The 25553-nt window shown below is 44.8% G+C and overlaps 1 protein-coding gene across 10 annotated transcripts in view; it reads left to right on the forward strand.

The window, feature by feature from the left end:
* The window catches only part of LOC132394179 (zinc finger protein 239-like), a 37685-nt gene extending 18995 nt beyond the window's left edge, over positions 1-18690 (forward strand). For 2 of the 10 annotated variants that reach the window (XM_059970006.1, XM_059970032.1), the window contains exons 3-5: positions 3576-3650; positions 7360-7452; positions 14160-18690. In XM_059970006.1, coding sequence (XP_059825989.1) covers positions 14551-15366 — 816 coding nt within the window. In that variant the 5' untranslated portion in view covers positions 3576-3650; positions 7360-7452; positions 14160-14550 and the 3' untranslated portion in view covers positions 15367-18690. Of the gene's footprint in view, positions 1-2116; positions 3651-7359; positions 7453-13707 lie in introns of those variants that run through there. The other 8 variants (XM_059970023.1, XM_059970016.1, XM_059970052.1 and 5 more) reach the window with 8 other exon arrangements.
* The last annotated feature ends 6863 nt before the right edge of the window (positions 18691-25553 follow it).

Consider the following 25553-nt stretch of genomic DNA (forward strand, 5'->3'; position numbering starts at 1 on the left):
TCAACTGAAGGTACTTCAGCAAATTCACATTCTGACAAGTGCATTCACCTGTTCCGTGTGTGAGCAGGGATTCAGTTGGTCTTCCCACCTGTGGACACACCAGTCAGTTCACTCTGGGCAGGGACTGGTCATCTGCTGAATTTGTGGGGAAGGATTCTCTTAGTCCTCTGACCTAATGGCTCACCAGTGAGTTCACACTGGAGAGAGGCTGTTCATCTGCTCAGACTGTGGGAAGAGATTCATTAAGTCATGTAAACTGAAAGTGCATCAGCGAGTTCACACTGGTTAGTAAAGAAAACAAAAATGAAAGAAAAAGGGCCCACTCTCTCCATTCGCGTCTTCTCATTAGCAGTGAAATACTGCAGAGAGGCCATTACATCAGCAGTGAAACCTTACACCATGTTATATTTGTGACACACTACCGGGTTCACACTGGGGAGAAAGTTTCAATTAGCTCCCTGGGTATAGGAGGAGTTTCTTCTGCTGCTGTAAAATGACGGGCATGCCAGTCGTTCAGATGATCAAGTGAATCCCTCCCCACAGTCTGAGCAGGAAGGATGATCAAGTGAAATCCTTGCTCCACTTCTTAAATATCTGGACAGAGACATCAAAACTGGTGTGTTGTGTTTGAGATTTCCATCGACATTTGTAACCTGTAAAAATTGTCCATCACCATTGCTGATGCAATTTTGACAGTGACTGTTGGTGCTGAACTCTGCAATTATTGCTGCTGCTCACCACACCCAGTTCTGCACCCTGGTCGCTGGGCATGGCAGGAGTTTCTTCTGCTGCACATTCACCTTTAATGGGACTGGAGTTTAATATTCTGGATCTGAGACAAATAAATCAGTTCTGTTTTAAATTCTGTCTCCAGTATTTAGTGAATTTATAACACACCTAGTGTACAGTAGAGAGTCAACTTAGGCAGGCTGGACCCTGCCAGTGATTCTGTTCCACGACAGTCCTTTTAAATCCTCCCCTGTTGTTCCCCTCTCATTCTCCCTGTGGTGATGGGTTCCAAACAGTCACCACTCTGTGGGTGAAGAGGTTTCTTTTGAATTCTCTGTAGACTGAAGAAGTCGAGCTGACTGCAGTTCTGTTTGATATGTTCTTCGCCCCTCAAATCTTTGGGCTCAGGAAGAATGACATTGATAGTTAACCTCCTTATTCATGGCTCATTTTCACATTATGGGTCATTTTCCCTGCTCCTGAGGGGTTGTTAGAAAACAGCACTGTGCTTTGAAGACTGAAAGCAGAGCGGGAAAGCATTAGTTGGATGTTTAGCGGAGCAGGGTCAGAAACCAGAGGGGATCTGCACAGGGCAGAGTTTGGGGCTCTGGACGATGGTCGAGGTAAGAACGTATGATGGGAAGGGAATCAGCAGTGGGCATGGCAGCAAATGACAGAGTAGCAACATTTGGAAGCTGATTGACGGAGGAAATAATTTGTTTGTTGGACTGATGCCACAAACAATGCCTGTTGTGAAGTTTTCCATTGGTCAAGGAGTATGTGTGTGTTGGGAATGGTTATAATGGTTGAGGAAGTTGTTCCTGATGTATATCCTGTAATATTATATCCAGATGGTTACTATGGATTGTCCTACCTGAATAATGTATTGTTTGTCATATAATTTGAAGGATTTTGACTCTAAAACTGGATCATGCTTGAATTTATGGTGCCTTCATGAGGTGATGGAGGTCATTCATGAGTTTTTTTTAAAGCAAGATTTTGGTGAACGAAATTTGTCATTTGGTTGTATCTTTGTAAGTAATCAGATTGAGTTAAACTGCTGCAGGATCCAAGAATGTGTTGGACTGTGTCTGGTTTCTCTTGGCATTTTCTGCATTTATCACCTTGTTTGTTAGTCTTTTATATATTTTTGATATTTTTAATGTTAAACAGCTTATTCTGTATTTCTCCAAGGAGCCTCTCTTTCTGCGAAGATGTCTCCCACTTTGAGTCGGGCGTTCGATGCTTCCTTGACAAGCATCTAACCTGCTCAGATCATTAGGGTGAATCTTCAATGGAGCAGAGTCAGAAATTAACGAGTTGCCGGCCTGAGATAGGGCTTTGGGGCTCCAGGAAGAGGTAGGCTCTAGAGTTTATAAGGAGAAAGAAGAGGAATCGGACCAGAAGGATGTGGCTTCAAATGAAAGATCAGAAACATTTGGAAACAGGTTGATTGAAAAAAATGGTGGTTAATTTCTGCAAAATACTGATGGAAATCAACAGATCAGGCAGCAAATTTGGAGCAGTATAAATAGGTAACATTTCGGATGAGCCCTTCAGCATGCCTAGACTGCGCACTGCTCTGCTTAGTTGCTGCCTGAACTGCAGTGTTCCTCCTGCATTTTGTGTGTATGTGTCTACATTTCCAGCAAGAGCAAAATCACTTGTGTTTTATATTTGCATTTTTAAGAAGGTTCTACTTTGGCATTAAACACATGGAAGATTTGCTGATATTAATTGTATTGTTTATTAGAGCTGCTTTCTGTGTTAAAAGAGCTGCTGAGTTTTCTGCACCAAACAAAACTGAGGTATGGGCATGAAACCAGTGCTTGCAGAAACTTTTAATGGCACCATGGTTACCCAGAAAATTCTGGGTAACAATTTTTGCCGTCGCTGAAGCACTGAGCGAATGCGCAGGCATTAGGGTTCTGGATGTTCCCGAATATCACACGTGCTCGCAGTACTCAAAAGGTCTCGGGCAGTTCGACTGCAGGTAAGAGGATATCTCTGGGCGGGATTGCAACGCTGAATGAGGGACAATTGCTGTAAGCTCCGGATACCATAGTTCACAATCCCGGGACAGTCTTGTTCTCATCCCCCTCTCTCAGCCCCACGATCTGTACACAGGTCCCGGGGAGCTTCCAGCTGATGAAGGAATAGGAGCTGATGGATCTCTGAGACAGAGCTGAGCTACAGCTATCTAACTGCAAGGATTTGGAACTCGGAGAAAGGGAACAAATTCTTTTACATCAGCAGTTGAGAAAATCATCTTTGTTCTTCCTCCAATCACAAGAGAAAATCTACAGATGCTGGAAATTCAAGCAACACACGCAAATTGCTGGAGGAACTCAGCATTAGTACTCTTTTCCATAGATGCTGCCTGGCCTGCTGAGTTCCTCCAGCATTTTGTGTGTGTTGCTTGTTCTACGTCCTCTTGTTCTGAACCTTTCTACCCATGAGAACATTTTTTTTGACCCATTCTCTGGGGACATAATGGTATCAAACATCTTTGCCCTGGGCAACAAGTAGCTTTCACATCACCAATGTGCCAGACTCTAATGAGACAGACTACTGCTCTTCCCTTCATAATGATTGGCATTGCCATCAATGAGTTCACCACCATCAGTCACCTGTGGGAGGGTTCAGGGGAAATAATTATGTCCAGTATGGAAACTGGTGTTACCTGTGTGTATTGTGGCGATGAAAAGTTGCTGGAGAATTTGCAAGCGGAAAGAAGTGGAGTGATATTTTGAAATCTTATTTTTTAGAGTTTCATTTAACAAGCAAATCAGATATGGATGGTGTGCAAATGCTCTGGTGAGAATATCCTTCATTACCCACTACAGGCCTGCGACTTAGGTTGTGTGAGAGTGCAGATGAACTCGATCAAACCCAGAGGAGATCAGCGTTCTTATTAACAGGTATTTGCTGGCTGTTAAAATAAATACCTCTCTTTCTGAAATTCAGTGTACACATGTTGTTGTCACTGGGTAAAAATTGCACAGCACAAAATTTTTCAGTCATTACAAATTACAAATTAGATGAGACATTTTTGGGAAGGTGGGACACCTTCACCTGCAAGATATGCATCCATCTGCAGCTTGTAATCCTGCATATTAGGGAGCTGGAGCTAGAAATGGATGAATTCCAGATCATCTGGGAATCAAAGGGGGTGATAGATATGACATGAAGAGAGGTGAGTTGCACCCAAGGTGCAGGACACAGGAAACTGGGTGAGAGTCAGGAAGGGGAATGAGGTTAAATAGCCATTGCAGAGTACTCTTGTGGCTGTCCCCCACGACAACAGGTAGACCACTTCAGAAACTTTTAGTGGTGTATTACCTTGCAGAGGAACGTGAAAGGGCTGATAAGGGGATTTGTTAGTTCAGGAATTTAAACTACCAGCGGTCTGATATCCTGGTGGTAAGGCTTCCTAGTACTAGTGTGTGGTGGGAAGGGGGGTGGAGTGGGTGGTTAAACTAAAGTTGCGGGGGGGGGTGTTTGGAGTCAGAATGATGGAACAGACAGCGGAGAGGATGAATTGAAATGACTTACATCCTTCATATACATGAGGAGCAGAAATCTTTACATTACTTCTCCATCTAAATGTGCAATGAGTAATTTCTAGTAATTTATAATAAATAATACATAGGACAGTCATTATGACATAGAAACACAATTGTATCAGCATGAATTAATCAGTCTGATGTCCTGGTGGAAGGAGCTGTCCAGGAGCCTGTTGGGCCTAGCTTTTATGCTGTGGTACCATTTCCCGGATGGTAGCAGCTGGCGCAGTTTGTGGTTGGGTTGACTCAGGTCCCTGATGATCCTTCAGGCTTTTTTACGCACGTCTTTGTAAATGTCCTGAATAGTGGAAAGTTCACATCTACAGATGTGCTGGGCTGTCCGTACCACTCTCTGCAGATTCCTGCGATTGAGGGAAGTACCGTTTCCATACCAGACAGTGATGCAGCCAGTCAGGATGCTCTCAATGGTGCCCCTGTAGAAAGCTCTTAGGATTTGGGACCCATGCCAAAATTCTTCAACTGTCTGAGGTGAAAGAGTTGCACGGCCACACACCACACAGCCGGTATATACAGACTACATGAGATCCTCGGTGACGTTTATGCTGAGGAACTTAAAGCTGTTCACTCTCTCAACCCCAGATCCATTGATGTCAATAGGGGTTAGCCTGTCTCCATTCCTCCTGTAGTCCACAACCAGTTCCCTTGTCTTTGTGACATTAAGGGAGAGGTTACTTTCTTGACGCCCAGACAGATGTTGTTCAGACAAAGTCAACAATCGAAAGGTTGAGCATGGTGCGATGAATGTGCTGAGCTGTGTATATCACAATGCAGGAAGCATCATAGAAAAGCCAGATGAGCTGAGGGCATGGAATCAAGATGTTGTAGCCAATACTGGGACTTGCTTGCACCAAACAGACTGAGTGATTTAGAGGAAAAAATTTGTAGAGAGATTTCAATCCATGCCAAGAAACAAATGTTGATATAGTAAATGATTTTAACTTTCCAAATATTGACAGGGTCTCCCGTGTTGTAAAAAGACTAGCTGGGGTTGTTTGTCAAATGTGTCCTTAATCAGCATGTAGAATTTCCAACATAGGAGTGTGCAATAAGCTATTAGAAATGATCCAGTGCTAGTGACAGAAATTACTGTATGGGAACACTTTGAATCTAGTGATCATAATGCCATGAGATTCCAAGTAAATATGAGGAAAAAAAAGGTCTAGAACACAGTTTGAGATTCTAAATTGGAGAAAGTTCAATTTTGATGGTATCAGAAAGGATCTGAGAAGTGTGGTTTGGGACAGGCTGTTTTCTGGCAAAGGAGTACTTGGTAAGTGGGAGGCCTTCAGAAGTGAAATTGTGAGGGTGTAGAGTCTGTATGTGCCTGCCAAAATAAAAGTTGAAATGTAACTGGTGTAGGGAACCTCAGTTTTCAAGAGATATTGAAGCTTCGGATATTTTGTTCCTCAAAATCCCTCAGTCTGTTGGGTGCAATCAAGACTCATTAATGACTGCAAATCATAATTCAATGCCCTGAGCATATCTGATTTTTATTTTTAATTCTCTTCTGTTTGTTTCTAAAAGCTTTCCAATAGTTTTTGTTCTATTATTTGCGCTCTCTTTGCCTTTTATGTTGAATTTGGCTTCTCATTTCAGCCACGGTTGTGTCTTCCTGCCTTTCCAATGCATCTACTTCTTTGGGATGTATCGATCACTCAGCTCCCGAATTGCTCCCAGAAACTCCAGCCATTGCTGCTCCATCGTAATTCCTACCTTTTCCTTTCCAATCAAGTTTGGCCAGCTTCTCTGACATAGGGGCAAGGAGAAGTTCTGTGAAACAGGCCATTCGACCCAGCTAGACAAGCCGACAATATTTAAACTCTCTAATGCCACGTCCTGCACTGGGACTACAGCCCTCCACACCCCTACCATCCAGGTTCCTATCAAAACTTCTCTTAAATGGTGAAATTGAGCTGCCATAAACAACTTGTGCTGGCATCTCATTCCACACCATCACCACCATTTCAGTGAAGAGTTTTTCCACATGTTCCCCTTGAATTCTCACTTTCCCCTCTTACCCATGACCTCTGGTTGTCATCCACCCAACCTCAGTGGAAAAATCCTGCTTGCGTTTACGCTATCTATACCCTCATAATTGTGTATACTTTGATAAGATCCTCAAAGCAACGCCTAATTTCCTTGTTTATGTTTAGAACCTTTTTTAGGTGTATACGATGATGAGGGCATTGATTGTGTTGATAGCCAGAGGATTTTTCCCACGGCTGAAGTGGCTAACACGAGGGCGCACAGTTTTAAGGTGCTTGAAAATATGTACCAAGGGGATGTCAGGAATAAGTTTTTCATACAAAGAGTGGTGGATGCATGGAATGCACTGCCAGAGGTGGTGGTAGAGGTGGATACAATAGGGTCTTTTAAGGGACTCTTGGATAGGTACATGAAGCTTAGGAAAATAGAGGGCTATGCATTAGGGAAATTCTAGGCATTTTCTAGAGTAGGTTACATGGTCGGCACAACTTTGTGGGCTGAAAGGCCTGTAAAATGTTGTAGATTTCTATATTTTATGTTAAACAGCGAAAGAACCTTGACTCTTCTCCAATCCTCTGGTTCCTCACCCTTTCACCAGGGTTGATGCTAGGGGCTCCGACTATTACTGCACTTGCCTCCCGTAGGGTCCAAGGGAAGACTTGTCATGCCCTGGAGATTTATTCTCCCTAATCTGCCTCAGGATACCAAACATCTCCTCTTCTTTAATCTGTACAGGGTGCACAATGTTAGTGCCACTTTCCCACACTTTCATGGACTCTGCATCCATCTCATGAGAAATTGAGATGTTTTCCACCATCTGCTTTGGTTCCAAACATTGATTGCCATGCCGGTCTTCCAGAGGACCAACTTCGTCCTTTGCAATACTTTTTATCTTAATATATCTCTAGAATCTCTGAGGATTATCTTTATTTTTTCTGTGAGGGCAACCTCCTGCCTTCTTTTAGCCATCCTGATTTATTTCTTATGTGTTTTCTTGCATTTTTTATATTCCATAAAACCTGTCTGCCTAGCCTCAAAACTCTGTTTTGTGCTTCAGGGATTCTGCAGATAAAAGCAAAACGATTGCAAGGGAAAAAAATAATCCTCTGGAAGATCAGAATGGTAATCCATATGAAGAGACAAAATAGAGGTGAGAGATTTTTTTTTTGGCTCCGTATTTACAGAGGAGACAGGCACAGAGTCTATAGAGGTGAGGCAAAGCAGCATCAACTTCATGGATCCTGTACAGATTACAGAGGTGGTGGTGTTTGCTGTCTTAAGGCAAATTAGTGTGGAGAAATCCCCAGGGTCTGACAAGTTGTTCCCTAGGACCTTGCAGGGGACAAGTGCAGAAATTGTTGGCACCCAAGCACAGATATTTAAATCATCCTTAGTGACAGGTGAGGTACTGGAGGATTGGAGGACAGCCAATGTTGTTCCGCTGTTAAAGAAATGTTCTAAAAATAAACTGAGAATTGTACGTTGGTGAGCTTGACATCAGTAGGGGGAAAGCTTTTGGAATGTATGTGCAGGAACAAGATATAAAAGAACTCGTATATATGTTGACTGATTAAGGATAGGTAGGTCATGTCTAACCAATGTTATAGAGTCTCAAGGTGGTGGATGTTGTCTACATGGACTTTAGCAAGGCACTTGACAAAGTCTGATATAGGAGGGTGGTCAAGAAGGTTCGGTCACTCAGCATTTAAGATGAGATAGTAAACTGGATGAGGCACTGGTTTTGGGAGAAGCCAGAGTGTGGTATTGGATGATGGCCTCTCTGACCGGAGGCCTGTGACTAGTTCAGTGCCATAGGGATCAGTGATGGATCTGTTGTTGTTTGTCATCTATATCAGTAATCTGGATAATAACATGGTTAGTGGGATCAGCATATTTGTGGATGACATCAACATTGGTGGTGTAGTGGACAGCGAGAAGACTATCATGGCTTGCAGTGCGATCTGGACCAGCTGGGAAAATGGGTTGAGAAATGGAAAATGGAATTTAACTCAGACAAGGGTGAGGTATTGCACTTTGGTAGGACCTACCAGAGTGGGTGTTACACAGTGACTGGTCGGGCATGGAGGAGTGTTGCTGAAGAAAGGGATCTGGGAATACAGGTATGTATTTCACTGAAAGTGGTGTCACAGTTCAATAGGGACAGAAAGAAAGATTTTGGCACATTGGCCTTCATGAACCAAAGTACTGAGTACAGGAGATGGATGTTATGTTGACTTTGTACAAGACATTGGTGAGGCCTAATTTGGAGTATTATGTGCAGTTTTGGTCACTTACATACAGGAAAGCTGTAAAAGAGGTTGAAAGAGTTCAGAGAAAATTCACACGGATGTTGCCAGGTCTGGAGCAATTGGGTTATAAGGAAAGATTGAACAGGCCAGGACTTTATTCTTTGGAATGTAGAAGATTGAGGGGAGATTTGATGGAGATATACCACAGTTGAGAGGGGCACAGATAGGGTAAATGCAAGCTGGCTTTTAACACTGCGATGGTGTGGGACTATAACAGAGGACATGGGCTAAGGGTGAAAGGTGAAACATTAAGGGGAACATGAGGGGAAACTTTTTCACACAGTCATCCGGGTGTGGAATGAGCAGACAGCACAAGTCGTACATGCAAGCACAATTTCAAAAACGTAGAGGTTTGTATAGATACCTGGATGGTTGGGGTATGTGTGTAGAGAGTTTAGATGGGCCAAAGTGTCTGTTTCTGTGTTGTACTTTTCCATGACTGTGACAAGAACCTTAATTAATACTAATATTCACTCTAATTCCTTTTAACAGCTGTGCAGACCAACCAAACGTGGGTAGGAGACATTTACATGGCGTTAAAACTGTGGCACTTCAAATTGACAGTATATAAAAGAAAATCCTGGATGCACATTAACAAAGGCTATTTGTGTGAAAGCTTCCCAATAGTTTTTGTTCCTTTGTTTGCCCTTTCTTTGGCTTTTATGTTGACTTTGGCTTCTCATTTCTGCCACCATTGTGTCCTCCTGCCTTTCCAGTGCTTCCAATTCTCTGGGATGTATCGATCACTCTGCTCCTGAATTGCTCCCAGAAATTCCAGCCATTGCTGCTCTGTCGTCATTCCTACCAGTTTTCACTTCAAATCAAATTTGGCCAGCTGCTCTGACATAGAAACATGGAGAAGGCCAGTACAGAAATAGGCCATTCTGCCCATGTAGTCAATGACAAAAGCATTTAAGCTCTCTGATGCAATGACCTGCACCGGGACCACGGCCCTCCATACCCCTACATCCAGGTACCTATCCAAACTTTGCTTAAATGGTGAAATTGAGCTCACATGCACCACTTGTGCTGGCATCTCATTCCATGCTGTCACAACCGTTTCAGTGAAGAGGTTTTCCACATGTTCCCCTTGAATTTTCACCTTCTCCACTTACCCATGACCTCTGGTTGTCATCGACAAAACCTCAGTAGAAAAGTCCTGCTTGCATTTGCCTGATTTGTACCCTCATGTTTTGTATATTTCCAACAAATCCTCAAAGTGATGTATAATTTCCTTGCTTGTGTTTAGAGCCTTTTTTAGGTGTAGAAGATGATGAGAGGCATTGATCATGTGGATAGCCAGTGGCTTTCTCCCAGGGCTGAAATGGCTAACACGAAGGACTTTAGTTTTAGGTTCTAAAGGGATGGCAGGGGTAAGAGTGTGTGGAATGTACTGCTGGTGGCCGTGGTACAATAGGGTCTTTTAACAGCCTCTTAGATAGAAAATTAGAGGACTGTACACTAGGGAAATTCCAGGCAATTTCTAGAGTAGGTATCATGATTGGCACAACAGTCTGGGCCGAAGGGCCTGTAACATGCTGTAGATTTCTATGTTCTATGTTAAACAGTGAAGCAACATTTGCTATTCTCCAATCCCCTGATACCTCCTCCTGTCACTATATCTCTGCTAGGGCCCCGACAAATTCTGCACTTGCCTCCCATAGGGTCCGAGGGAGCGTCTTGTCATGCCCTGGAGATTTATCCATCCTAATCTGCCTCAGGATGTCAAACACCACCTCTTCTTTAATCTGTACAGGGTCCACGATGTGAAAGCCACTTTCCCACACTTCCACAGACTCTGCGTTCGTCTCCTGAGTAAACAGAGATGAAAAAAATATTTAAGATCTCCCCCATCTGTTTTGTTTCCACACATGAATTGCCATTCTGGTGTTCCAGAGGACCAACTTTGTCCCTTGCAATCCATTTGCTCTTAATTTATCTCTGCAACCTTTTAAGATTATCCTTCATCATGCTGCAAGGGAAACCTCATGCCGTCTTTTAACCATACTGATTTATTTCTTATGTGTTCTCTCGTATTTCTCATTCTCCATCAGAACCTACCTGCCTATCCTTGTTATGCAATTCCATTTTGCACTTCACCAGGTCTCGATATCTCTTGCAAACCAATGTTCCTTACAGTTTCTAAATTTACCTTTAATTCTGACAAGCAAATTTTATACTTCCAAAATTTCACTTTGAAGACCTCCCACTTAACAAGCACACCTTTGCCAAAAAGCGGCCTGTCCCAGTCCACAGTTGCCAGATCATAGTTTCATAAATCCAGGTGTTGATCCATGCCCTGAACACATCTGCCTTTCCTATGATGCTCTTTGCATTGAAATATACAGACCTCAGCATAGTCACTGTACCATGCTCAACTTTTTCATTCCTGACTTTGTCTGAGGTCTTAACAACATCTATCTCCACAACCCCTCCACTCTCTGTTCAGGCTCCCATTCCCACTGCAACTTTAGTTTAACCCCCCCATCTCCCACCTTGCAGCACTAGCGTGCCTTACTGCTCGGATATTAGACAAATACTTGTTTCAAAATTCAGAAACTTTATTGTCATTCTAACCATACATCAGGTCTGCAGGGCAGAATGAGACAGCATTTCCCAGGAGCAGTGCAATCATATCATAACAAACACAACACTAAATAATAAACATAAAAAATAAACAGCCACATGTCAGTTAACATGTTATAAGAGTCCAGTGCAAGTTAAAAGTGTCAAAAGCAGAGTCAGGTAGAGCATCTATTTAGCAGTCTGACTGCCTGTGGGAGGAAGCTGTTTAGTAGCCTTGTGGTTTTAGTTTTGATGCTCTGGTAATTTTTACCTGATGGCAGAAGAACAAACAGTTCATGGAGAGGGTGTGAGGGGTCTTTAAAGATGTACTGTGTCTTTCTGGAGGCATCGACTCTGAAAGAGGTCTTGGACAGAAGGCAGGGAGACCCCAGTAACCTTCACTGCTCCCCTAACCACCCTCTGCAAGGCTTTTTTGCCGGCAGCACTGCAGCTGGAGTACCAGGTTGTGATGCTAAAGGTCAGCACTCTCTCAACCACGCCTCTGTAGAATGTAGTTAAGATGTTAGTGGGGAGTGATGCTTGTTTAAGTTTCCTCAGAAAGTGCAATCTCTGCGGGGCCCGTTACACAATTCCAGTGGTGTTCCTGGACCAGGTGAGATTGTCAAAGATCTGCAGCCCAAGGAACTTGATGTTTTCCACTCTCTCCACTGTGGAGCCGCTGATGCTGAGGGGTATGTGACAGGCTGAGACCGTCTGAAATTGACGATCATCTCCTTGGTTCTGGTGACATTAAGCATCAAGTTGTTGTCACTGCACCAGCTCTCTAGGTGTTTGACCTCCTCCCTGTACATTGTTTCATCATTTTTGCTGATGAGCCCCAACACTGTGGTATCATCAGCAAATTTAATGATCGGGTTCTCCTCGAATATGGCTGCAGAGTCATGTGTTAGCAGTGTGAACAGCAATGGGCTAAGCACACAGCCTTGTGGGGATTCAGTGCTCAGTGTGATGGAGTCTGAGATGTTCCTGCCAACACGGACTGACTGTGGTTTCTCTGTCAAGAAATCCAGAATCCAGCAACACATGGCAGTGTTAAGGCCAAGCAGTGACAGTTTCTCCACTAGTCTCTGCAGGATGATGGTATTGAACGCTGAACTGAAATCAGTGTACAGGATATTGGCATGAGTGTCTTTGTTGTCCAAGTGAGAGAGAACTGTGTGCAGTGTGGTAGATTTTGTGTCCTCCGTAGAGCGATTTGGACGATAAGCAAACTGTAGAGGATCTAGCAATGAGAGGAGGCTGGCTGTGATATGAGGCTTGACAAGTCGTTCAAAACATTTCATCACTAATGGAGTCAGGGTAGCGGGACGGTGATCATTCAGACAGGCTACAACTGATTACTTTGCTACAGCGATGATTGTGGAGGTTTTGAAGCATCTGGGGACAATGGCTTGACTAAGGGAGATGTTGAAAATGTCTGTCAGGACATCTGCTAATACATCAGCACATTCCTTGAGCACACGTCTAGGGATGTTGTTGGGGCCTCCCGCTTTTCGTGGGTTGACCCTGGCGAGGGTCCTCCATGTTTGCTCTGAATCAATGATTGGAGCCGGCTGCTCCGATGGTAAGAAGGGACTGGCTCTCCCCCTTGCTGTAGTGTTTGATGCTTCGAAGCGTGCAAAGAATTTTTTAAGCCTGTTAGGAAGAGAGGCGTCACTGTTATCAGTTTTCTGCCTGAGCTTGTAGTCAGTCAGAGCTTTAATTCCCTGCCACATCCGTCTGGTGTCACCTGTGTCACAGAAGTATCCATGTATTTTGCCCGCGTAGGCCCTTTGCGCTTTCCTGATCCCTAGTGAAAGCGCAGACAGAGCAAAGCGTACTCCTGTCCCCCGATCTGTGGGCTGTGTCACGGGCCTTCAGTAGTGAACACACCTCTGCACCTCTGTTGTCATCCATGGCTTTTTATAACCATGTGCGGTGAAGGTTTTCAACACCGTGACATCCTCCGTGCATTTGGCTATGTAGTTGATTACTGCTTCTGCATACTCCTCAATGTCTACATGGTCATCATAGGAGACTGCTGTTTTGAATATGATCCAGTCTGTGTGCGAAAAAACAGTCTTGTAGTGCTGAGGCTGCTCCTTTTGGCCAGATCCTTATCTGTCTTTTCTCTGCTCTCACCTCCTTAAGCAGTGGTTTATAGGCTGGTGTTAACTTGACAGATATGTGGTCAGACTGGCCAGGATGGGGGCGGGGGGCTGCTTTGTATGCCTGTGGTGTGTTTGTATACACCAAGTTCAGTGTGTTGTCTCCCCTGGTTTTGAAATCCACATATTGCAGGAATTTGGGGAACAGTCTTTATGCTGGTGTGTTTAAAGTCCCCAGCAATCACCACCAAGCTGTCAGGATGTGGAGTCAGTAGCTCACTGATGCTACCAGGATGGTAGGGGTATGGGAGTGGGCAGTTTAAATAGTTCAAGACATCTAGATGGCCCAAACGGCCTGTTTCTGTGCTGTGTTTTTCTATGACTGTGGCAAGAATCTTAAATAATACTAATATTCTCTTTCAGACCTTTTAACAACAGTGCGGACCAACCATTCATCTCAGCACGAATTTTTTATATGACCTTCAAACTGTGGAACTTTAAATTAATAATACTTGAAAGAAAATCCCATCAACAAAGGCTATTTGCGTGAGAGTGTTTCAGTTACTGTCACGCCAGGCACTCATGCTCCTCAGTGGGAACAGGGAATAATACCAATGGAGAGTGTCAAACTGAGCCAGCTCACAGATTAGAGATGGCAGAAATGCCCCATTCTTATAGGGACAAGAAGAGCATTGGGGAATTGATGGTCATGCCAGATTACAGCACTATGCCCAGTCAGAAGATGATTTCTCTGTCCATCTTGGGTTGAACGTCACTCTAACAGTGTGATGTCAGATCACACCTTGGCAACTGAAGTGATCTCATCTGAAATGTTGTCCTTCACCCATTGATGAGTTTTGTAAATCTTTTTACAGGTTAAAAACGAGAAGGAATTTATCTCCGGGAATCTTGAACATGGCATGCCAGTTTTTCAGTCTCTGTCCAGATATTTAAGAAGTCGATCATCCTTCCTGCTCAGACTGTGGAAAGGGATTCACTCTGTCATCTGACCAACTGGCATTTCCTTCAAAGTACACAGGGCAAAGGCCATTCACCTGCTCAGACAGTGGGACTGGATTCACTCAGTCACCTCAACTGAAGGTACATCAGCAAGTTCACACTGGGGCAAAGCCGTTCACCTGTTCTGTTTGGGAGAAACGATTCAGTCGGTCTTCCCACCTGTGGACACACCAGTCAGTTCACTCTGGGCAGGGACTGGTCATCTGCTGAATTTGAGGGAAAGGATTCACCCGGTCAGCTGAACAAATGGCTCACCAGCGAGTTCACACCAGGGAGAAGTTGTTTTCCTGCTCAGACAATGGGATGGGATTCACTCAGTCATCCAACCTACAGAGGCACCAGTCAGTTCATACTGCAGAGAGGGATTTCATCTGCTCAGTCTGTGGGAAGAGATTCACTCGGTCATCAAACCTACAGAGACACCAGCGGGTTCACAATGGAGAGAAGCCGTTCAACTGCTCAGTCTGTGGGAAGAGATTCACTCAGTCATCCACCCTACAGAGTCACCAGCGAGTTCATACTGGGGAGAAGCCGTTCATCTGCTCAGTCTGTGGGAAGAGATTCACTCAGTCATCAAACTTACAGAGACACCAGCGAGTTCACAATGGAGAGAAGCCGTTCATCTGCTCAGACTGTGGACAAGGATTCATTTTGTCATCTCACCTCCTGACACACCAGTCAGTTCACACCTGGGAGAAGCCATACACCTGCTCAATCTGTGGAAAGGGATTCAGTCAGTCATCCACCCTACAGAGACATCAGCGAATTCACACTGGGGAGAAGCCATTCACCTGCTCAGTGTGTGAGAAGAGATTCACTCATTCATCCACCCTACAAAGTCACCAGCGTGTTCACACTGGGGAGAAGCCTTTCAGCTGCTCAGAATGTGGGAAGGGATTCACTCAGTCATCCACCCTACGGAGACACAAGCGAGTTCACACTGGGGAGAAGCCATTCACCAGCACAGACTGTGGAAAGGGATTCGCTCGAACATCTGACCTAATGGCTCACCACAGAGCAGAGTTTGGGGTTCTGGATGATAGTTGGGGTAAGAACATATGAGAAGGGTATCAGCAGTGGGCGGAGTGAATGACAGAGTAGCAACATTTGGAAGCTGATTGTCAGAGAAAGTAATTTGTTTGTCTGACTGATGACTGAAATTACGCCTGTGGTGAGGTGCTCCAGTGGTCGAGGAACGTGTGTGTTGGGATGATTTTATCTATTGAGGGAAGTTGCTGCCTGTTTGTACTGTAATATTATATCCTGATGGTTACTATGGATTGTCCTATCTGAAATAATGTATTGATTTTCATATAATTAGTAAGATTTTGACTCTAAAATTGGATCAGGCTTGAATTTATGATGCCTTTATGAAATGATGGACGGAATTCATGAGTTTGCATTTTAAAGCAAGATTTTGGTGAATGATATTTCCCACTTGATTGTTCCTTTGTAAGTAATCATATTAAGTTAAACTGCTGCAGGATCCTGGAATGTGTTGGATAGTGTCTGGTTTCCCTTGGCATTTTCTGCACTTACTGCCTTGTTTGTTTGTATTTCATGTATTCTGTCCTGACTCAGTTTCTGCTGGAAGGACATAAGACGTAAGGCCATATGTTCTCCATTTCACCCATCATCTGTTCTGCCATTTAATCATAGCTGATCCAATTTTCTGTCAGCACCAATGTGCTGCCCTCTTCCCGTATCCCTTCATGACCTGACCCTCAAGAATCTATCAACCTCTGTCTTGTATAATGGAGATAAAGATGCCCTCTATAGCCTTATGTGGCAAAGATTCAACATTCTTTAGCTAAAGAAATTCCTCCTCTTTTCCATTCTAAAAGGATGCCCCTGTATTCTAGGCTGTGTGCTCTGGTCTTAGGCTCTGCCATCGGGGGAAACATCATTGCCACACCCACTATCAAGGCCTTGCACCACTCGATAGGTTTCAATGAGATCACTCCTCATTTTGCTGAATTCTAGTGAATACAGGCTAGAGTAATCAAGCAGTCTTCATATGTCAAGCCTATGGAATCATTTTGGTGACCTCCTTTGAAACCTCTCCAAGGTTTAGCACATCCTTTCTAAGAGAAGGTAGGCAACCCTGCTCATAATACTCCAAGGAAAGCTCACCAATGCTTTATAAAGTTTCCACATTAAATCCTTGCATTGATCCATCATGTTTGATTTATTGTACCCCTCAAACATATTCCCCCGCATTCTCCCTGTAACCTTTCACATCCTTACACGAGAAGGGATATGAAGAATTGCCTCAGCTGCATATCTGATACTATTCCGTCTCAGTTTTCCATGCTTTTTCTGTTTTTCAGAAATCCTGGGAATGATCCATAGTCCAGTGAATTAGAACAGAATTTTACTAATGTAACAAAAGTTGATAGTGGCTTCACGTAGCTGGTCCCCAGATTCTAGCATTAATCTGACATTTTGAGTACAATTTCTGCTGTTGTAGCAATCACATCAGTACCTTTTTGTTGGTTCCTCACCTACATAATTTAAGTAATTTTGCTGACCTTACTGAAAACAAACAACCATGAGCACTCGCTCACCTGACTGAAGGAACATAGACACATTTACCAGACATATAAATAACAGAAATGCATTTTAAATCCCGTAAACGTGACTTACGTTTTACCAACAGAGCCGACCATTTAATGTAAATAGACGTTTGACTCTTCCTTTCAGCTCCTCCCTGAATTTCCTCTGTTACAGAGTGTAGATACACGTGTTGGTGCAGGTACAGAGAAACTGCAACATGAACCCAGACTGTTGCAGGATATAAGGTGGTGTGTTCAAATATCTGTCAGTGTAAAAGTAATTCCGAATTAGTAGTATATACAATATAAGGGTTCCACAACAGTGGAAAACACAATTATCGATTTTTTTATGGTGCTCCACCTCTGGATCATTCTTTTTCACTCTGCTGCTTCTCAGCCCTCCATGAACTCTATTTGCCTCTATAACATGAGTGGCTGTTAAAGCATTAACAAGTAGAAACAAACCCATCAGCAATAACAGTGTAGTGATAGTGTTAAACAATTGGTACGCTTTCCACGCTGGGAGAGTAAAGAAATGCATTTTGAAAATGCATTGCGTCTGTGCATTATCATTGGTAGTGAAAGGTTCCACTGCAAAGTATGATGGAACATCTCTGGCACAACTTCCTAAACACAACACACACACACAAAATGCTGGTGGAACATAGCAGGCCAGGCAGCATCTATAAGGAGAAGCACTGTCGACGTTTTGGGCCGAGACCCCTCGTCAGGACTAACTGAAAGGAAAGATAGTAAGTGATTTGAAAGTAGTGAGGGGAGGGGGAAATGCAAAATGATAGGAGAACGGAGGGGGTGGGATGAAGCTAAGAGCTGGAAAGGTGATTGGCGAAAGTGATACAGAGCTGGAGAAGGGAAAGGATCAAGGGACGGGGGGCCTCGGGAGAAAGGGGTGGAAAGCATTGGAGGGAGATGAAGAACAGGCAAGCAACTAAATATGTCAGGGATGGGTAAGAAGGGGAGGAGGGGCATTAACAGGTTAGAGTAGTCAATGTTCATGCCATCAGGTTGGAGGCTACCCAGCCGGTATATAAGGTGTTGTTCCTCCAACCTGAGTTTGGATTCATTTTGACAGTAGAGGAGGCCATGGATAGACATATCAGAATGGGAATGGGGCGTGGAATTAAAATGTGTGGCCGCTGGGAGATCCTGCTTTCTCTGGCAGACCGAGCGCAGGTGTTCACCCAGTCTGCATTGGGTCTCACCAATATATAAAAGGCCACATCGGGAGCACCGGATGCAGTATACCAACCAGCTGACTCATAGGTGAAGTGTTGCCTATCAACATAACAATCAATGTCCCCTCTCTCAATTGACAGTTTGTTGCCATTTCTAGCAGGTGTGTTATTTTCAGATGTACAATGTACTGTGTATGTTACTCAAAATGGTTTCTTTGGTTTGTTAAGAGTAGGAATGCTTTGTCTGATAAGTGTTTTATCTCACAGTTGTTTAGCTTCAGACTTGCTGATATGGGGATTGTATTCATTTGTTAACCAATGGGGAATGTTATTTTGTCTTGTGAGGCTGGGAGCTTGGGGGTTTTCACAGTTTTATTCAGGGGAATCGGGAAGAAGACGCCGAGGAAGGTGGATGTGCGCTGCACTGCTTGGTGGTCCAGATGCAAGGACGTGGAGGTCAGAGGAGAGTGACAAGGGGACGAATGGTTCGATGGTTGAGCTCCAACGATGTGCACTAAACTGACTGAACTTTGATAAGTTGGCGTCTTTTACTTTTTCTTTTCTTTCATATATACTGTATTACATAGTACTCTTTTAGTATCAGTAAAATCTTTAAAGTGTATTTCATAATGGTATCTGGTGTGAGTCTGATACTGTGTGTGTGCGCGCGGCATAAACTTGATTCTCACAGCACCTGCGTGTAAGGGAGGTGTGGTTAGTGAGTGGCTGGATCTCCTTTTCATATACCAGCCTGTTGGGTAAGCGTTACATTTGTAGGGGCTCGTCCGGGATTGGATTGACATGGGCTGTGGAATCGCGCAGGCAGCAGAGCGGAGATGGACAGAGATAAGATTGTTAACTGGTGCAGTATGCCTGTGTAGTGAGCGGAGTGGATTTTTGAGTTTCGGGAGATGCGTTAGTGCGGGGGTTAAGTTTGGTAAAAGGTACTGGGCAGGTAGAATTGGTAGCTGGACGGTGTGGTAAAGAGGTGGAGTCTAGCTGGGTGTTAGTTCCAGGTGATCCGACCAGGGGAGGTAGCAATCGTGATGGGGACCCCCAGATTCCCTGGAGTGCGGACGGGCAAAGCCCTGTTAGTAAACGCCCCGCACGATCTTGAAGGGGAGACAAGATTTCCTGTGGGGGCGCTGGTGAGACCCAAAATGCAGAGACCAGGGGTGATACATGCGAGGTGTATAGCCGTAAGTGTCAGGAACACTACGGCAAGTGAAATCACCTTTAAAAGGGGAATGCCGCTGGCACATCTGTTCCCGGTGACGTTAATGTCTAGCGCACCAGTGAGAACCCCTAACGGAGGGGTCGGAGCATCGTAGGGAGCTGACCGCTGAAGCCTTTAATTTCGGGGATTCTCCTATATCGCCGGAGTGGAAACGCAGGCTAGTGGAGAAGATGCTGAAGATGGAAGCTGTTTTTTCTCGGAGCGAGTTTGATGTGGGCTGCTCCAAAAGCACTCGCCACACCATCCAGATGACGGAGGACACACCATTCTGAGAGAGATCCCAGCGGCTGGCCCCAGCAGATGTTGAGGATGTGCGGCAGCACTCGCACAAGTTGAAGGAAGCCGGAATCATAGCTGAGTCTTGAAGTCCTTATGCGTCCCCAATAGTGGTAGGATGGAAGAAGAATGGGAGGGTGCGCATGTGTGTGGACTACAGGACTTTGAATCGGCGAACTGTCCCTGATCAATATACTGTCCGGAGGGACTAGGACGCGTTGGCTTGCCTGAGTGGAGCAAAATGGTTCAGTGTTCTGGACTTAAGCCAGATCCCAATGAGTGAGGGCCTCATTGATGGCCTTTATCTGCCTGCTGGGGTTCTTTCAGATTGAACAAATGCACCGAGGCATTTCGGGGGCCCCAGCCACCTTCCAGAGGCTCATGAAGAGGACTGTGGGGGATATGAATCTGTTAGAGGTGTTGGTGTACCTGGAGAATTTGATAGTGTTTGGATCGACTGTGAAGGAACATGAGCAGAGGCTGTTGAAGGTGTTAAGCCGGTTTAAGGAGGAAGGGCTGAATCTTTCCCTGGGCAAATGCCAGTTCTGCAAGTCGTCGGTTAGCTACGTTGGCCATATCATTTCGCAAGAGGGAGTGGCTACTAATCCAAACAAGTTAGATGCCATGACCACCTGACCGACAACCCAGAAAGTGAGCGCTCTGCGTTCATTTTTTGGGGTTCTGTGGGTATTACCGCCGATTCGCTAAAATGTGTCACCCGTTGACTCAGCAGTTGTGTGGCTATCCCCCGCTGGGAAAGAGAAGGAAGGGGGACCAGAGGCAAGATGCTGGAGGATACTGGAACCCTGCGGAACCTTTTGGTTCAAGATGGGATGATCGATGTGAAGAGGCATTCCGATCTTTGAGAAGGGCGCTGATCCAGGCCCCGGTGTTGGCTTTTGCCGATCCCCAGAAACCATATGTGCTGCACACGGATGCCAGTCAAGAGGATCTAGGGGCTGTTCTGTACCAGGAGCATGGCAATGCATTGAGACCGGTAGCGTTTGTCAGCCAAAGCTTGTCGCCATCGGAGAGAAACTGTCCCACTCACAAGTTGGAGTTCCTGGGGCTGAAGTGGGCGGTGGTGGACAAGCTGGGCGATTACCTGTACGGAGCCAAGTTTGAGGTGAGAACCGATATCAATCCTCTCACTTATATTTTGACTTCAGCTAAGCAGGATGCCACAGGACATCGGTGGCTGGCATCCTTGTTGGTATATGATTTCAGCCTGAGGTACTACTCAGGAAGCAGGAATGTCAATGTGGATGCTTTGTCACGTCGGGAGCCGGGGAACAGGAGAAGGACGACGAGTGGGAGAGTGTTCCTGCCCCTGGAGTGAAGGTGATTTGTCAGTTTGCTATCACCGTGAAGGCCGAGGGGAGAGGGAGGCTGGAGCAAGCCGTGGACCATTTGGGGGTTTTTGACGATGCCATACCCCTAGCTTACTGTGACCTGACTGCACTGTGGACTAAACAGTTGCCGGAACTGAGTCCGGGGGAAGTGGCAGCTGCTCAGCAGAATGACCCGGGTCTTGGCACTGTGTGGACAGCGGTAGAGAAGGGGGATGTGGCATTGGCTGAGAAGGCGAAACCCCCATCCGTTCCTCTGTTATTGAAGGAGTGGTCTTGGTTAAAGTTAAAGAACCACAACTTGTACCGGGTCATCTTGCCTCCGGACCAACCCGCCATTGGCAACCGGTCCTGCCGGAGAAGTATCGGCAGACTGTACTCCAGGCCTTACAGGATGATTCTGGACACCTGGGGGTGGAAAAGACCTATGGATTAAACAAAGACCGGTTCAACTGGCCCCGAATGAAGGGGGAGGTCGAAGACTATTGTAGGAAATGCAGTTGTTGCATCCGGAGGAAGACCCTGTCAGCATCGGCGGCTCCACTGTTGCACTTGCTGAGTGCGGGACCTCTGGACCTGGTTTGTATGGATTTCCTGTCTATTGAGCTTGACACCAGCAACACCGCTAATGTCTTAGTTATCACCAATCATTACACTCGCTATGCTCAGGCATTTCCCACCAAGGATCAGAAGGCGACGACAGTGGAGAAGGTGTTATGGGAGAAGTATTTTGTTCATTATGGCCTTCCCAGGCGAATCCATAGTGATCAGGGGAGGGACTTTGAGGGCTGGCTTATCCATGAATTACTGACTATGCTTGGGGTTGAGAAATCCAGGACTGCCCCTTATCACCCACACGGTGATCCTCAGCCCGAGAGGTTTAACCGGGCACTGTTGGATATGCTCGAGGCGCTGGAGATTGGGCAGAAAAGTAAGTGGAGTCAACATAATGGACAATTGTTTCACTACCTTATTATCTGATGTTCGGGCGGGAAGCAAGGTTGCCCATTGACTTGTGTTTTGGGGCTGAAGTGAGTGACTTACCCGGGAAGCCCTATCAAGTATGTGTCCGATATGAAGAGGGAGTTGGCCGAGGCAGCGGCTACCAAACAAAATCAGAGGAATAAGATGCGATATGACCAAAAGGTGAAGTTTGTCCAATTATTGCCAGGTGATCGGGTCCTTTTACGGAATTTGGGACTCCCTGGTAAGCACAAGTTGGCGAATCGATGGGCGGCCAGCCCAATGTAATAGAGAGCCAGATGCTGAATCTACCAGTTTACCGGGTAAAACCTGAAGAGGGGAATGGGCCTATCAAGGTACTCCATCGGAATCAGCTGCTGCCCCTGGGTCAAGCAGTGCAGGTAGACAGGGAGCCAGAGTGGGAGGTTGCACCCAGTACAAGGACTCTGCAAGGGCGTGGAGCGAGGGAAGAGGCCGCTGCTGAAGAGCAGGGACGGGTCCTTAACCCGGGAATGGATACTGATTTGGAAGATGACGACTCAGATGATTGGCCCCTGTTCCCATTCGCTGGTACTCCAGTAGCAGAAGAGGAGGCTCCTGGCACTTACCATACTGAGTTGGGCAGGAGGAGGGAAGGTGTTGATGGTCAGATGGAGAGGCAGCCAACATTGGGGGGAAAGAGGGTGGAACCCGTACGTGAGCCAGAGGTTTCTCAGGTAAGGGGGGGGGGGATCCCCGTCAGGGAGGGGGTGAGGGTCTGACAAGTAGACATGGGGTGTCCGAGGCAGAGGGTTCGCAGGTGAAGAGGGAGCCCAGTGAGGCAGAATGTTCAGTAGAAGGGGTATGGAGATCTCAGAGAAGTAGGCGCCTCCCGGTGCGGTTGACATATGTGGTGCCAGGTGAACTGAGTGTGATTTCTACTGTTCTGGGTAGTTATATTGCTGCTTTCTGCACCTGGGTTGGGTTTTGTGTGTTGCAAGAAGCTTTGGGGAACTCTGGTAATGTCATGAGGGCATGACATTTGCTGGTGGGGGGAGAATATTAAATGTACTGTGTATGGTACTCAAAATGGCTTCTTTGGTTTGTTAAAAGTAGGAATGCTTCTTTGTCTGATAAGTGTTTTCCCTCGCAGTTGTTTAGCTTTATACTTACTGATATGGGGATTGTATTCATTTGTTAACCAACGGGGAATGTGATTTTGTCTTGTGAGGCTGGGAGCTTGGGGGTTTTCGCGGTTTTTTCAGGGGAGTTCGGAAGAAGACGCCGAGGAAGGTGGACGTGCGCTGCACTGCTTGGTTGACCACCTGGGTGGTCCCAGTTGCAAGGATGTGGAGGTCGGAGGAAAGTGACAAGGGGTCGAATGGTTCGATGGTTAAGCTCCAACGATGTGCACTAACTGACTGAACTTTGATAAGTTGGCACCTTTTACTTTTTTCTTTCATATATACTGTATTGCATAGTACTCTTTTCGTTTTATTAAAATCTTTAAAGTTTATTTCATAACGGTATCTGGTGTGAGTTTGATAGTGTGTGTGTGCGCGCGCGGCATAAACTTGATTCTCACCGCACCTGCGTGTAGGGGAGGTGGGGTTGATGAGTAGCTGGATCTCCTTTTCCCCTAGACATACCTGTTGGGTAAGTGTTACACAGACATTGTTCCCTGCACTGTGTTCTATTTTGTTTATCTCACAAATTGTACAAGGCACAGAGTGTCTGTTATGTGAAGACAAATGATGTCTAAAAGCAGTGATTTATCCATAGGTGATGTGTCCTCCATATTTTGCTTACTGGATTTAAGGCACGTTGCATTTAAGGCGAAAGAATGAATATCCGTTAGAACAGAGCAAAAGCAAATGACAATAGTTTTATACTCGCGCTGTCCCTGTTTGAAGGAAGTCACATGCCTTCATTATTGCTCTAAAAATTATGTTTGAACAGCTTTTCTCATCTCCAGTCCCACGTTAATTTATTCCAGAATCTATTCTTGATAAATACATTGTTTGCGAAATCCCATGCTTTGATTATGTCTTCAAGAAACACTGTCTTATGTCTTATTGGTCCAATGAAAGTTGGAATACCGGACACATTGTCTGTGTCGCAGCTTGTTTGTTTAGAAAAAGAACTGGGATTTTACAGCAACAACAGCATGCCAGCCCTTTCGTTGAACTTCCCAGTTGATTTTCGACAAGTAAATGGGAACTACCTCGTGTTTTGTATCGGTCCAAATGTCTTTTCACCATCAGCAGTAGCATTTGCTGATAATGAAGTTTTTCGCTCTGGTGGTCTTTCACAAGTTTAAATTTTAAGACCATAAGACCACAAGATATAGGAATAGGATTAAGTCATTTGGCCATCTCCCCTTCCTGATTTCATCCTAATTGATCCAATGTTTCTTTTAGTCCCAACATCGTGTATCCCTTCATGTCCTGACCAATCAGAAATCTTCTAAACTCTGCCTTAAATATAGATAACGATTTGGCCTCCACAACTTCATTTGGAAAATAATTCCATAGATTCACTATTCCCTGGCAAAATAAATTCATCCTCATCTTTGTTGTGTCATCTTTAATGGAGGCGACCCTCCATTAGGATGCTGTGGCCTCTGGTCTTAGACTCTCGCATCATAGAAAGATCCTCTGGAAAATCTCAAGCCTTGATTATACCCACATGAAACACCGTACGGCCGTTCATGTTGTCCGATGAGAAAAAGACCTGTAATTCTACGTATTTGCTGAGCATTCTATGCCTCAAGGGGAAGTTACCCTCTGTTGGCATTATAAATGCCCCAACACTGAGTTTCTTTAACTTGCCAGTTACAACATTGAATCAGAGGAATTGGAATCATTCTGTACTGCAAAACGGTTTTCTCAAGTCAAATGTTTCCGTTTTAGCACGGCTGGAATAACACTTCATTTCTTTCTGGTTAAGTTATCGGCGATTGTGATAATTTATCAAGGAACATGCGGACTTTCGAAATGCATCCCCCCGTGCTAGGAGGAAATGGCAAAAACAGACCCCATGCTCGTTCGTTGCGTTTCTATAGAATATTAAACTATGTTGCACAAGATTTTGAATTTTGTGTTCATTATTGAAAATTGGTTTTATGTAAGCACTGTGTTTGTCATCTAAAATGCGAATGAGTAGACAAGATTCTTGTTATCAATGTGTTTAAATACATTGAATTATTGTATAAACGTATAGTTGTAATAAAATAATGGTATTCATCAAATATAATTCCTTACGTCAGATATGCAGGTCTGTTTAAGTTTTCAACTTGTAATTAATTAGAGGCAGAGACGATTAGATTCTAATCACACAATGTGAGATCTTTATACTCTTTTTTTAGATCTCACAAGTTATTCAAATCTTTACTGCGCCCAGATATCTTTGCCAATCAGAGACTGAAGTAGGCTATCAAAATGGGTGTGGGAATGAATTCGGAAAAATTACGTTTAGGGTTCTCTGAAAAGTGACCGTACAGCCCCAAATTCTGAAGTTTCAGGGTATATCAACTGCCAAGATCTAGTATTTTTCCGTCTCAAAGAGAGGTGACGTCCACCGAGTATAAAGTGAGACATACAATATCCAGACACATCTGTAAAGATCTTCTATATATAGGGCAACTATACAATTTTATTGTTTAACTGCTTGGCTACTCCAAATGCTTTATGAA

This window comes from Hypanus sabinus, chromosome 1 (assembly GCF_030144855.1).
Source record: "Hypanus sabinus isolate sHypSab1 chromosome 1, sHypSab1.hap1, whole genome shotgun sequence".
Taxonomy (NCBI): Eukaryota; Metazoa; Chordata; class Chondrichthyes; order Myliobatiformes; family Dasyatidae; genus Hypanus; species Hypanus sabinus.